We start from the raw sequence: 15,911 nt of genomic DNA, 5'->3' as shown, positions 1-15,911 counted from the left end.
AAATAATGAAACACAGCACCAATTACTTATTTTTTCTTGTGCAGCATGACACTTTTCGAGTATCTATTCTTGTTAAGTGCAAATATTTACATAACTATTTTGTGTGGTGCCTGCATATGTGTTGTTCTGCATCTCTTGCACTGTAATCGCCTTTTTGAGGTCAGGTACTGTGCCACCTCAGTTATGCAACCCCCCCCCCCTCCCCACAGTCACTCACATTGCTTGTTTGTGAAACATCACAAAAAACACACACAAATATTTACACTTGATAATGAGAATAAATTCTCAAAACATGTCTCACTAAACATGGGGAAAATATAGTTGCTGCTTTTCAACCAAAAACATCTGAGCAATGCAATGTCAGCAAAGATGTCAACTAGTGCTACAAGTGGTTCAAATAGCGCAAAGGTGTCAAGATGATCAGAAGAATCACAAAGCTGCGCACACAATGTAGAGACAATTTCGAAATGGTTAGGACTGGTCATGATACCTTTATTCGAATGAACCTATGTAGTTTCTCCCATCAGCCACCACACCAAGCAACAACTGGCAGCAGTAGGATATCAAGAAGGACTAGCTACAACGTTTATCCATTTACTGGTTCAGCCAGCATAATTGTACGTCAATTACATCAGTTCTAATCTCCACAAACATTTTTTTTGTAAAGCATAAATCGCGGGAAAATTATAACTCTGTTCACACAAAATATGGAGTGAAAAAACACTGTCAACATAAAAAATTTGACAAACGTAAAATAATCTTGCAAACAGCAGGAAAACGCTAATTCTGGGAACATAAAAGCAGGGTTACACAGTATATATGCAAAGTATTATCTGATGTAACATTACAGGTTTATATTGTTCATTGACAGATTTTGATAATATTATTGTAAAGCTTTGCATTGTTCACTGACGGATTTTGGTATTATTGATGCGACCAACACCTTGTAGAATATGAGGATAATTTTGATTTAATAGCAATTAATAATAATAGTAATAATAAAGAAGCTCAGGGACCGATAGCATGTAGAACAGTTGAAGAAATCCCAGAACTGGATCCACAGTTTAAAACTTACATATTTAACACACCATGCCACAAAATGAAAGTGGGAATATGAGGTTGTCACATAAGACAAAATACTAATACAAATATTGTAATATCAATCAAAGAAAAACCTGTAAATATCACACACACCATTAATTTTGCGAGATCTTGGTGCAGGCTGCTGCTGAGGATACATCAATCTGCGAGTTGACCGCCTTGGCCGTTTCACTCTTGAGTACATATCTTCAAAATTCTGTTGAAAGAAAGTATGAATAAGTTTGTGCCTATTCTGCATAGCAGTAAAATTAATAATGCATGATATAACAGAATGCATAAAAAGAAAAAGGAAGAAATCCACTGATTAAAATAACTCCAGGATTTAGTCTGTCAAGTTTCCCCAACATGATTAATAGTGAACTTCTGAGTGCTCAGCCAAGATGTCTTTTCCATTTCCTGCACAATATTTCACAACCAACCAAGCCATCTTCTTCAGTGCTGCGAGTTTTGCTAGTATCTGTACTTGTTGCCTGGACTTCCATCACACTGGAGTCCACACAGCGAGTGCACGTAATAGCAAAATTCTCAGCACTTGAAGACGGCCGGATCGGTCATCGAAATATTGTGCAGAAAATGGAAACAACAACTTGATTGAACACGTAGAAGCTCACTATTGACCTTAGGGTAACAGAAAGCTATCTTTCTTGATGGTGGTTCACTAACTCAGCTGTATTCCCAAAGTTCCATATCACTACAGTGTAACCCACAGAGCTAAAAGGAGTGGGTACTTTACATGTGCTCTATCCACCGATTATCTTAGCCAAATGTCACTTGCAAAGTAATTTTATAGGAAGGGGAAATGATCTTCATCCAGTCCGCCCCCTAGTAGCTGAGTGGTCAGCACAACAGAATGTCAATCCAAAGGGGCCGGGTTCGATTCCCGGCTGGGTTGGAGATTTTCTTCACTCAGGGACTGGGTGTTGTGTTATCATCATCATCATCATCATTTCACCCCCATCAACGTGCAAGTCACTGCAGTGGCATCAAATCGAAAGACTTGCACCCGGTGAATGGTCTACCCAATGGGAGGCCTTAGTCACACGACATTTATTTTATCTTCATCCAACAAATTGAGTGATTTATTAGAGGTATAGTGACTGATATGCTACCACAACACAAAACAAATTAAGACTGCTTGTATTATTCGGGGCTATTCCCCATGGCATATTAATGCACAGCTATTTTTGCACCTCTTTATGGGCACTTACTAATGCTGCAAAAAGTTTCAACAACATAGATCATCCATTGGTAGTGGATGAAAAGTTTCAAATAAAGTGTTCTTGACGGCAAAAAAGCAGTGAGTGCACAACAGCAAGAAAACCCAAATGCAGAACTATTTTGAGCTGTGCAAGGAACTAATGAAGATTTGTGTGAACTCAAACAGGCCTCACTTTGAGAGCAATCACCAATAACTGAACACACACTGATGGGGAAAAGGGGGGGGGGGGGGGAATCACAAAACCAAAAACTAAATAGTGCAGGGTAACTACAATTTTGGGAATACATTTTTTTTAGGTAATGTATTTCAGTGATTAACATTGGAAGATCATAATGTAAGTGAGAGATAAACCAATGAAAATGTGATATGCTGGTACATTAATAACCAGTGTAATAGCCAGAATGTTGAACGCAACCACGCAAACGTGCATGCACTGTGTCATAAAGGTGCCGAATATCAGATGCGGGATGGAGTTCCATGCCTGTTACAATTGGTTGGTCAATAAAGGTACAGTTAATGCCGTTTGTGGATGACACTGGAGCTGTCGTCCGATGTTGTCCCATATGTGCTCAACTGGAGAGAGATCTGGTGATTGTGCAGGCCAAAGCAACATGTCAACACTCTGTGGAGCATATTGGGTTACAACATCAATATGTGTGTGAAAACACCCCCTGGAGTGCAGTTCATGAATGGCAGCACAACTGGTCAAATCACCCGACTGATGCACAACTTTGCATTCAGGTTGCATGGGATAACCACAAGAATGCTCCTGCTATAGTACGAAATTGCACCCTAGACCCCAATTCCAGGTGTAGTTCTAGTATGTCTAGCACACAGACAAGTTGGGTGCAGGTCCTCAACTGGCCCCATCTAACCAACAATGGTGCAGAAACAGAGGAAAAATGTAAAGATGTAGAAGCATATATCACCAGGGGTAGTAAGATAGATACTGCCTACGGGAAAATTCAAGGGACCTTCGAAGAAAACAGAACCACCTCAATGAATATCAAGAGCTCAGATGGGAAACCAATCCTAAGCAAAGAAGAGAAAGCAGAAAGGTGGAAGAAGCATATAGAGGGGGTCTATACAAGGGAGATGTACTTGAGGGCTGCAGTACGGAAATGGAAGAGGACTTAGAGAAGACGAGAAAGGAGATGTGATACTACGTGGAGAATTTGACAAAGCACTGAAAGAGTTAACTTTAAACAAGGCCTTGGGAGTAGACAACTAGAGCTACTGATAGCCTTGGGAGAGCCCGCCATGACAAAACTCTTCCATCCGGTGAGTAAGATATAGGAGACAGATGAAATACCCTCAGACTTCAAGAAGAATATAATAATCCCAATTCCAAAAACAGTAGGTGCTGACAGGTGTGAAAATTGCCGAACCACCAGTTTAATAAGTCACGGCTGCAAAATACTAATATGAATCCTTTACAAAAGAATGGAAAAAAATGGTGGAAGCCGACCTCGGGGAAGATCAGTTTGGATTCTGGAGAAATATAGGAACACATGAGGCAATGCTGACCCTATGACTTCTCATAGAAGATAGGTTAAGGAAAGGTAAATCTTCATTTATAGCATTTGTAGACTTAGAGAAAGCTTTTGACAGTGTTGACAAACACTGTCTTTCAAATTCTAAAGGTGGCAGGGGTAAAATACAGGGGACAAAATGCTATTTACAATTTGTACAGAAACCAGATGGCAGTTATAATGAGTCGAGGAACATGAAAGGGAAGCAGTGGTTGAGAAGGGAGTGAGACAGGGTTGTAGCCTATCCCCAATGTTATTCAATCTGTATTCTGAGCAAGCAAGCAGTAAAGGAAACAAAAGAAAAATTTGGAGTAGGAATTAAGGTCCAGGGAGAAGAAATAAAAGCTTTGATGTGTGCCAATGACATTATAATTCTGCCAGAGACTGCGAAGGACTTGGAACAGCAGTTGAATGGAATGGAAGAGGACACAGGATCTCAAGAATGACAATACATTTCTTTCAGTGTCAGAGAACAACGCTAAAAGTAGTCTCTTTAGGATCCTAAGATTGTTTCCTTCAAATTACTTGGATTTTTTTACAGGTTTCACTAACTTGCTGTTAAATGTCATGAGGAAAACTGTACTGCTGGCCAGACAATCTCACTCAGGGTGAAGGAATAACTGCAGTAATGTGCTGTTATGGAACCCAAGATTTGTCACCCCTAGGTGGCCAATAAAATAAAATTGCTGGGTCATTTGGGTTCATAAAGGTTATAAAAGCATCCTTCTGCTCAGCAGAAATCTCACAGATATTTCAAATCAACCACTGTTTTTCACAAATGCAAGCAGCATATTCTCCTGGTTGAAGGTCCAATGTTAATATATCTCCTTCACTACTGTCAATAATTCTGGGCAGAAAAGATGGTGCATCATATGAAACGCTGCTGCCCTGAATCGTTGTATCATCAACTGGTAGAAAATCATGATTTTTCTCTAGTTCCTGCTGAAATGCGCCATGTTAAAAACACTGTTCTTGTAATAAAATTATTTCAATCAATTTATTCTCTGCTGGTGTAAGCAAATTTAACATCATCAACACTCTCCGTGCAGAAGCAAAATTGAGTTGCCCTCCAGAAAGGACAATATGCTGCATGCATTCCTAAAAAAGAATGGTGAATTGGAAAGCGACTTCAGCTGAGCACACTGAGTAGAAGGATGCTTTAATGAGCATTATGCATCCAGATGTCCTGACAAATTTATTTTATTGGCCATCAAGGAGTGACATGTACTAGGTTCTATAACAGCACATTATTGTACCAGGTGATCAAAATGTCAGTATAAATTTGAAGACTGAATAAATCACGGAATAATGTAGATAGAGAGGTACAAATTGACACACATGCTTGGAATGACATGGGGTTTTATTAGGCAAAAAAGTCTGGCAGATGGCATTTCACCTGATCAGAATAGCAATAATTAGCATAACAAAGTAAGACAAAGCAAAGATGATGTTCTTTACAGGGAATGCTCAATATGTCCACCATCATTCCTCAACAAATAGCTGTAGTTGAGGAATAATGTTGTGAACAGCACTGTAAAGCATGTCCAGAGTTATGGTGAGGCACTGGCATCGGATGTTGTCTTTCAGCATCCCTAGAGACGAGGGTCGATCACTATACACTTGCGACTTCAGGTAACCCCAAAGGCAATAATCGCACGGACTGAGGTCCTGGGAGGCCAAGCATGACGAAAGTGGTGGCCGAACACACAATCATCACAAACCGACGCACACAAGAGATCTTTCAGGCATCTAGCAATATGGGTTGGTTCTAATGAAAACCCATGTCATTCCAAGCATGTGTGTCAATTTTTACCTCTCTATCTACATTATTCCATGGTTTATTAAGTTTTCAAATTTATACTGACTTTTTGATCACCCGGTAGTTATTTCTCAGTGACAGTCTGGTTGGCAGTATAGTTCTCCTCATGAGGAAAGCTGTAACATTCATGGAGCTTGAAGGAAACATACGCATCGGATCCTGAAGAGTCCCCTTCCAGCTTTGTCCTCCGACACTGAAAGAAATGTATCATCAGGGTTGAGATCCTGCATCAAGAAACCCTGAAAGACTTGGGAACCTGTGGTAAGGAAATCCATCAGTGGCTGCTGTTGCACAGCTATTAATGATTGAGGGGGGGGGGGGGGGGATGCTGGTTTTCTCACACTGACAGAAACCAGCAGTGGTTAAGCCACCATGAACCCTAGTAACATGTTTACACAATTTGTCATCAGTTAATATACACTGCAAACTACACAACCACACTAAATTTTAAAATGGAATTAAACTAGCATGTCAATAGCAGTGTACAATAGAAAGAAATAATAAAAATACTAAATAATGTGAATCCAAAAATGTCAAGCAGACTGCTATCGACTTCCCCAAAACTTAAAAAAATGTGACAATTCTTTAAAATTTGAAGACAGTTTATATTATGGGTGCTGTAGCTGTTGTCCAACAAATTTACTACCATGATGTCCAGTACCTCTCATAGGGAAAAAAATAGTAAACTGAAATATGTCATGATGAGCCATGACAAAATACACCACTTTTTCTTCCTAATCATCAGGAACTTTTGCCAGAGTGTGCCTAATATTTGAAGAACATAATAAAGAAGCCAGATTTAATTAAGGTACCAGCGAAATATGGGTATATCTTAAATGCATCGTCACTTTATCATTTTCTAGGGTCATGGGTACTTGCATCGCAAAACAAATCTAGTTTTTTATGTGCTTTAGCCATTTTTGCCATTTTTACAAAAAATGTCAACTTTTTCCATCAATTTGGAAACTATTGGAAAGCAGCAGGAAATTGAAATTTTATAACATATTTTATTGGTGTGTTGTCATGCGCAAGGTTTCCAGTTTTATCCTGGAATTGCTTCCAAAGATATAAAAACATGAACTTCATATTTTTTCAACTTTGCTTCAAATTATTCATATGAAAATTGCCTAATTATTTTATTTATTTATTTTTTTTAATAATTTCACTTAAGAGTGTGTAAAAAGTTGTAGAAGATGGTCTAGGTTTGTTTCTATCAAGAAAATATTATTGGAGATGATATGCCTCTAAGTTGTTGAAAACTCAGGAATCCACTTTCGATCGTTGCACTATGGGGTCAAATAAATGGCTAGATCTCTGAAGTATTGTATTGGTGAAAGTAAAACTTTACCAATGTTCACTGGGGACATGTGCAAATGTTGACACAAAACTTCAGCAGAATCTGTGGCCGTCATGCGGCAACCTCTAAAGCACTTGTCTCACAAGATCACACAACACACATTGAGCTGTAAACATGTCACAGCTTCCACAAAGGAACCATGCCACTTCTTGCACAGAAAAATAAATTGGCAGTGTCAAGCCCCTATTGATGATTACCAAAAAAATTAGAAGATTTGCCAAGATTGATAGGTAGTTTGGATTCTATGTTAAGCTTTCTAGGTAGGAATAGCAGGGTAAGTTAAGGAATGTACAAGTCACCGATGTGATGGCCAACTGAAAAGACTGGCACCAGGTAGTTAAACTACATGGAATTATAATTCTTACATTAAAAATCCTCCATCTATTCTCTACCCAGAAAATGCTCTTATTGACAGATTTAGTTGGTTCTCAACACTGTAGTTATCAGCACCCTTTAAATATTTTATGAGATGAATGTAGTCAAAATATATGAAATACAGATACGCTGAAAGCTACATAAAATCACATTCTCTCTCTCTCTCTCTCTCTCTCTCTCTCTCTCTCTCTCTCTCTCACACACACACACACACACACACACACACACACACACACAAGAACCATCACTCTCAAGCATACAAAGCTGAAAACTGTCTCTCTTAAAACATATTGTTACAATATGAATTAAAAGGTCAGAAACAACACAGGAAAGTAAGTCTGTAAATGGCTGTTGGCTTGGACAAGAACTGAATGAGCTAACCATGCTCCGGAAACACTAAAAACCCCTAACATTTTCTCAGACCTGAGGGAGAGAGGGACTCTCATGTTGTGAGGATGAAGGAAGATTAAGATGAAGGTAAAAGCAACAGAAAGAATAGGAGGTCAAAGATAGAGCATTTGTAAGCACTCTGACAGCTTCTGCTCAGAGGCACAATGGACAGAGTGAGAAGTAAAAAAGATGGATTAGAAGAAAATGAAGTTAAAAGAATACAGCAATTAAGAATGGAGGGGAGGGAGTTTTCTACAACCTGCACGACAGATTTTCTGTGGCTCAAAAAATGAAATTCCCTATCTTTTGTGCCGTAGTCCACAGGGAAAGAAAGACAGATGAAAAACAAAGCAAGCTAGGGTTATAAAAGGGGTTTTAGACAATACATACGATGTTGAAACATCCCGAAGCATTAAGAACAAGTGCAAAACTAGGACTAATATATGGAACTTTTTGGTGATCCCATTTTTACCAACAGAGCTATCCAAGCACATCTCACAGCCCAACTTAAAGATTCAACCCACCAGTACTTATCAACTACTTTGCAATATCTTTCTTACTTTCTAATGACATTGCCACTGACAGGGCATTAAAACTATCTCCCTTCCTTTTTCAATGCCTCACCCTGAAGGTACTGGAGTAGAGTGGCATTCCAGTTCATTTACACTTAAAACAATCTGTCACACATCACATATTTTGTAATTAAAAAGATATAATAAGAAAGAGGGGTGAGGAAGAAGACAGGAGGGCACAAAGGAAAGCTATAACAGTATTTTAAATGACAAGAAATATGCTGGGAGAAATCATTTTCTCACATAGTAAAATTCCATGGTTCCTAATTATTATATACGGCTTTACCTCAAATGTGGACTATTTCTGATGACTGATGACATGGATAAGTATAGAGTTTTATCTGTACATGTAATGTAATCGCACATTGCTTTCTTAAAAGCCTTCAGTGTACATTCTGCAGAGTCAGATTACTATTTATTTCAAAATCTCTCTCTTACGTGGTTATCATCACGGAAATATTCAGTAACAGAAAGGCGTGTATACAAGGCACAGTCTTACTAATAAAGTTTGTTAATTGAGCTGTTATATTAAACATTTTGTATTTGCATTTCCACTGTTTACTGCCACAGGACATTTTCATCTTCTAACCAAAATTTTGAAATTTCATATTTCATCTTTACCTCTTAAAACTGTCAGTAAGTGTTGCAATTCATTTTAAAACCTGAATGTACAGAGCTCCTGCATTCACTACCATAAAAAAAAAAACTTAGGACAACTATGAAACAGCAGATGATTTATTCAGTTTGTGCACAGTTGTGTGTGCTACGTTGTATCATTCATACAAGTGTTCCCAGTAAAAGGCGTAATTCACGTAACTGGGGGCAAGGGTTCGGGAGCAAGGTGGAAATTTTGTTGCTGATCAAAAAATCTATGGTACAACTCACATCATCTACAGCAGCAGGCATTTCTACCAATGGTTGTCTCTTTTTCTTGCACGTCTCTTTGCTAGTGTCTCCCTCCTCTTCCTCCTCCTCTTCAACCCGCTCCTGTGTACGAGAACTGCCCTCTGTGCAGCCTTTCTCCACTTCTTCCTTGTCTGGCAAGAACATTGGGTAGCCTCTCAGAGTCTGAGTTCCAAGTATCCAACTCGTATTGAAGTTATCATAAAGAAGTTTTCGTTGTCTAGTACTGCGCCTAACACCTGTATAAAATTACACAAAAAGTATGTCATGTAGAACAATGAAATCTGTAATCAAGGACACCACTGTACACTTTCAAAAAGAGGGGCCAATGAACAATGTTACTGACCTTCAGCTTCTTGTGCATCATCACCTTGTTTTTCAATCCTGCTGTCATGACCATTTAATTTACTACTGCTCCTATGCTCTCTTCTTGAAGACGTGCGTGAACTTCGAAGGTGGGTTCTATAGGACTGGCGTTGGCGGCAAGTCCTGCAATGAAAAACATTCTTGCAATTGTACAAATTTTGACAAAATGCACATAGGTTAATATAAGAATATTCACTATTACTCTTAAATTTACACAGTATCTCTTAATTTAAGTATATGTGGGTTCTTTGAAGCTATCGCATTCTTTTAGATAATGTGTGTGTGCTTAGTGTGTTGATGCTCATTCAGTGTATTTCTACATGAGAAGTTACTTCTATTTGGTCATTTCTCTGTTCTTTGAGTCATTACACAGATATGAAATTCTGAACATATCAGTTCCAGATGCAACAACATTTAAATCATGCTGTATTTCAATCTCATCAAATGGAAAATCCAGGACGGAATGTAACAATATTATGGAAAGGAAAGTTGCTACTCGCCATTTAGCGGAGATCTTGGGTCACAGATTGGCACAACAAAAAGATGGTTACAAATAACTGTGGCAGTGTGGTTTCAGTTGCATGAGACTGCAGTCGTGTACGTGAGTTGTATTTGTGCACGTGCTTTGGTGTGTGTGTGTGTGTGTGTGTGTGTGTGTGTGTGTGTGTGTGTGTGTTTAGTCTATAGTTGACAAAGGCCTTAATGGCGGAAAGCTTTATTTGTGACAGTCTTTTGGTTGTTCCAATCTGTGACTCAGCATCTCTGCTATATTGTGAGAAGCAACTTTCCTTTCCATAATATTGTATTTCAATTATCTCTCACTTTTTCTTGACAACAACAAAGCAACAAGTAGTCCTGCCCAAATTTTGAAGAAATAATTTCATTAATACTGTTTCTGCCAAGTAAGAATGCAAAGTATGTCAATAATCAGTTATTTTGCTAGATATTCATTACAGCAGTATACAATTTTTCACATATACGAACTCAAATCACTCAAAAATATCAAGGTGAACTGTGGAAAAACAAATGTAAACTAATATGCTCCATCAACTTATGTGTGTGTGGGTATGAATTTAAATGGAATTCAGATACATGTTGAAAAAAATAATAAAATAAATGAAAGATGTGAACATTTACAAACAACATCATCAAACCAATCAATGACATGATTGATGCCTTTGAGAGTTCCAAAGCCTCCTTTGATAACCTAGCACTGATTGGCACTCCTGATACACTGTTATTTTGAATCATACTAAACAATCATGAAACAATCATGCATGTCTCAACAGTTTTTTTTTCTTTCTCCTACTAGCACATTTTAAAATTAAATGATGGCAATCGTGGTGTCTTATAGACAACGGTTGTTTAGCTGAGGAATTCTAGTAACTTAGTGTGAAATCTCAACCTCAGAAGTTTACGTAAATAATATGATACACTTTGGGCCATTGGCTGGGTGAGATTAAGATATGTGAACACAAAATAAGCAGTCTTGCATATGCGGATGACTTAGTTGTGATGGCAGATTCGATTGAAAGTTTGCAGGGTAATATTTCAGAGCTAGATCAGAAATGTAAGGACTATGGTATGAAGATTAGCATCTCCAAAACGAAAGTAATGTCAGTGGGAAAGAAATATAAACGGATTGAGTGCCAAATAGGAGGAACAAAGTTAGAACAGGTGAACGATTTCAAGTACTTAGGATGCATATTCTCACAGGATGGCAACATAGTGAAAGAACTGGAAGCGAGGTGTAGCAAGGCTAATGCAGTGAGCGCTCAGCTACGATCTACTCTCTTCTGCAAGAAGGAAGTCAGTACCAAGACTAAGTTATCTGTGCACCGTTCAATCTTTCGACCAACTTTGTTGTATGGGAGCGAAAGCTGGGTGGATTCAGGTTACCTTATCAATAAGGTTGAGGTTACGGATGTGAAAGTAGCTAGGATGATTGCAGGTACTAGTAGATGGGAACAATGGCAGGAGGGTGTCCACAATGAGGAAATCAAAGATAAACTGGGAATGAACTCTATAGACGTAGCAGTCAGGGCGAACAGGCTTAGATGGTGGGGTCATGTTACACGCATGGGAGAAACAAGGTTACCCAAGAGACTCATGGGTTCAGCAGTAGAGGGTAGGAGGAGTCGGGGCAGACCAAGGAGAAGGTACCTGGATTCGGTTAAGAATGATTTTGAAGTAATAGGTTTAACATCAGAAGAGGCACCAATGTTAGCACTGAATAGGGGATCATGGAGGAATTTTATAAGGGGGGCTATGCTCCAGACTGAACGCTGAAAGGCATAATCAGTCTTAAATGATGATGATGATGATGGGCCATTAAACAAACTATGACATCTTTCGTAATAGCAGGCAAATCTACCATCGCTGAGAAATATTTTCTGGTATTTAAGAGAAAAATTTAAAATTCTCCACAGATGGTTCAGAAACATTTAAAAGACTAGTTGACACAAGATGTCATACTAATCACAAGATATACTAATCATGCCTGCACTGTATTGACAGGGTTATGAAAAGTCAGAATTTTTTATGTTTCTGTGTGTGGTTTTTAGGACATTTCCTGTGTAATTCAGAGAAGCTGATGGCAGAGAAAAGGATCCAGATGGCTTAGATTGAGAAGCAGCCACTGAAATTGAGCATGTTGTGCTCAGCTACATGTCATGCAACTGTATAGTCAACTTTTCTCTTGACAACAGTATGGCGATGGCCATTCAACCTGGTGGACAGCTGATTGATAGTAAAGGCTGTGCAGTTTTTGCAGTAGTGCTGAAATATGAGATGGCTGCTTTCACAGGTGGCATGGCCTCTGATGGGTTAGGATAGGTCTGTAACAGGAATGAAGTAGGAGGTGCTGGATTGGGCATGTCTTGCACCTTTGTCTGCCATAGGGATATGATCTGTGTGGCAAGGGGTTGGAAGGGGGAGTGGCATAAGGATGGACTAGGATGTTGTGTAGGTTGAGTGTACAATGAACATCACTTTGGGGGCAGGGAGGGGGTGAAGAATCTCGGGTAGAAAGTCCCTATTTCAGGCAGGATGAGAGATAATCAAAGCCCTGGCGAAGGATATGTGTCAGTTGTTCTAGTAAAGGGTGACAGGGAGCTCTCCTCTGTAACTGATTCTTTGGTGTGGTGGGAGGATTAAGGGTGTGTGAGAATATGACACGAGAAATCTGTTTGTAGACTGGTTTTTGGAGGTATTACCAGTCTGTGTAGGCTTTTGTGAGGTCTGCAGCATACTGGGAAAAGGGGAGGGGGGGGGGGGGGTTCGTCACTGCAGATATAATGTCCAGAGTGGCTAGGATGTATGGGAGGGATTTTTTGGTCTGGAATGGATGGCAGCTGTCAAAATGCAAGTACTGTTGATGGCTGGTGGATGAGGTGTTGATAGCGTGTATGGTGGTTTACCCATATGGGTGTATGTTTTATTATTCACTGCTTATTTTTATCCATTAATTCTCCTAAGTAGTTTACGACAAAGAGTGAAATGCAATACACCTACAGTGAGAGAGAGAGCACGAGAACAAATGAAGAACATTAATTTTCTCAGGTTTATAAAAACTTCTAAACTTGTACGGTCTTTCTTTTTCCATCCATGTGAATTTCTAATTAGTTCACTAATAATGTGAGATATATGAATTCTTATGGTACGAAAATAATGTTGCTTTCAGGTCTTTATTTCACCTTGTGACAGTGCTCACTTGTCGTCAGAAACTTTGTGACAGCAAAGAAAAATTTGAAAACTATGAAAGTGACGAGTAATGACGTCAATGAAATAATTAACATTTCCTTGCTCTCTAATATTTTGAAACATAACGTATTATGCCAAGTTTGCAAAGAAAGAGGACTGGAATTGAAAATAACTTCACACATTGGTTTGGCATGTAAAATGTTATTGAAGTATAATAAATGTGCTGCAGAAGTTTCGTTTTCTAATTCTAACAGTATTCCTCGTAGTGGTAATAGTGGAAAGAAGGTGTATGATATAAATGTTGGGCTGGTGTATGGCTTACATTGCATTGGCAAGGGAAGTGCTGCACGGACAATGTTATGTGGAATTATGAACTTGCCAAAACCACCAACCAAGTTTGGATCTTCCGCTGAAGATATTGCTCGAGCAACAATGAAGAAAACAGTTGATGAAGCTGTGACAGATAATGGGAATTGTAGAGATTTAATTGTTGCTTTAGATGGGTCATGGCAACGTAGACGTCATAAATCTCTAAATGGAGTTGTGACAGCTACCAGTGGAGACAGTTGCAAAGTAATTGATGTTGCTATTCTCTCAAAACATTTTAGATGTGAGGGCAATACCGAGGACGAACATAGTGAAAGTTGTGAAGCAAATTTTCGCGGCACGAGTGGAGCGATGGAAGTAGAGGGAGTGGAAAGCTCTTTTTTCCAGATCACAGGAGCGGTATAATGTACGATACACTAAGTATCTAGGAGATGATGATTCTAAGTGATATAAAGCTGTAGAGGAACTCAATCATTCTGGCAATGAAATTCACATTAAAAAACAGGAGTGCATTGGACATGTGCAGAAGCACATGGGGGCTCGCTTGCGCAAACTAAAGCAGACATTAGGATGCCAGAAACTTAGTGATGGTAAGGCCCTTGAAGGAAGAGGAATATTGACAGATGAAGCAATTTATAGATTGCAGAGGTATTATGGGTGTGCAATTAGGCAAAATACAAGAAGCGTTGAGCATATGAGGAGAGCAGTATGGGCATTATTTTCTCATACTGCATCAACAAATGAGCATCCACAACATGCACTGTGCCCCACAGGTGATGACTCATGGTGTAAGTACCAATCAGGAAAGGAATACGCCCATAAAAACAGTTTGCCAAATGCTGTAATTGATGTAATTAAGCCCATATTCAAAGATTTATCACAGCCAAGTTTATTGGAGGAGTGTTTACATGGGAAAACACAAAATCCAAATGAAAATGTAAATAATTTAATTTGGATTAGGATTCCCAAACGAGTGTTTGTACAGATAAAAACATTGCATTATGGAGTGTATGATGCAGTGGCAACACACAGTGAAGGAAAATATTATCAAATGTGATGTGCTGAAACGTTTAGGTTTCCAACTAGGGCACAACACCATTTCCACAATGCGCCTAATTGATGAAGAAAGACTAAGAAGTGCAGGAAGAAGAGACAAAAGCCTACAACATGCAACAAAAGGGAAGAAAAGACCAGTGAAAAGGAAACTAACACTGGAAAAAGAAGAGGATGCTGATAATCCATCATATGGGGCAGGAATGTATTAAAAAACTTTGGAAACAATTCCCATAACTTTAAAATTTTCATCTTTGAGGGACATTTTCTCAAAAACTGCAACAGTATATCAATGAAATTTATACACAATATTGTTTACTTCTTTTCCTTCATTTTTATAACAAATTGTAAAAAAAAATGTGTATAATTCAAGAGTTATAGAAGAAAAAGTGCAAAATTTTAGAGAAAAAAATAAGCATCTGTTTCAAAAAATTGTATAACAAAAACCAATAAATATTTCTTAACATCGCATTATAAATTTGTAGAGAAATATTCACAGAACATGTAGTCCAAATTTCAGAGCAATACGTTTAATGGTTTTCGAAAAAACGTTCCTTCTATTTGTGAGATGGATCGTTCTGGCTCCCCTTAAGATACTAGCATTTTGTCTTCCAAATGTTTACAATTAGTACAGAATTTATATTTGTTTATATGTCAACAATAGAATTTAAGTTACAAAACAATTACTGATTTCACCCTATAATAAAAGATACTAATTAGGGACAATCAAAATAAATTAGAAAATGAATTACATACATAAAACTAAGCACAAAATTAGATCTGATGTCATATTCTTTAACACTAAGGGCCAAACTTTCTCTTTTATAAAAATGCAGATTATATTCATGTATGTTAATGGTAATAAGTTAAAATGAAAAAATGAGTTTAAGGAGGAAGACAGCAAAACAAGAGGGGAAGTAAAGTTATCCCAACTTGCTTCGTCACATCCTTATGTATCTATTTGTATCAATGGTACCTGTAATACTTTGGAGAAGCAAGGAATTCAAGCAGACTAAGCTGTATACCGTAACACTGTCGTTAAAGAAGAGGTTCACACAACTATCAACTAATAATACAATATTATACGTTAAAGATTTTTCTTGTATGCGAAAAATCTTAAGCCTGACTACCTGGAGTGTGCAACACAGTGCATAAATTAGCTGAGACACATGCTCCCAAGTGAAATCACTTTTGT

At 38.3% G+C, this 15,911-nt stretch overlaps 1 protein-coding gene across 1 annotated transcript in view; it reads right to left on the bottom strand.

Moving 5' to 3' along the window:
• The window catches only part of LOC124803084 (ATPase family AAA domain-containing protein 2-like), a 238,536-nt gene that overhangs the window by 140,429 nt on the left and 82,196 nt on the right, over positions 1-15,911 (bottom strand). Inside the window, exons 5-7 of the mRNA XM_047264216.1 lie at positions 9,615-9,757; positions 9,251-9,507; positions 1,195-1,297 (exon numbers count right to left, since the gene is read on the bottom strand). Of these exons, the coding sequence (XP_047120172.1) occupies positions 1,195-1,297; positions 9,251-9,507; positions 9,615-9,757 (503 nt within the window). The remainder of the gene's footprint in view (positions 1-1,194; positions 1,298-9,250; positions 9,508-9,614; positions 9,758-15,911) is intronic.

Source organism: Schistocerca piceifrons, chromosome 6, assembly GCF_021461385.2.
Source record: "Schistocerca piceifrons isolate TAMUIC-IGC-003096 chromosome 6, iqSchPice1.1, whole genome shotgun sequence".
Classification (NCBI taxonomy): Eukaryota; Metazoa; Arthropoda; class Insecta; order Orthoptera; family Acrididae; genus Schistocerca; species Schistocerca piceifrons.
The sequence above is the reverse complement of the archived record's forward strand: the minus strand, read 5'-3'. Positions and strand labels throughout refer to the sequence as shown.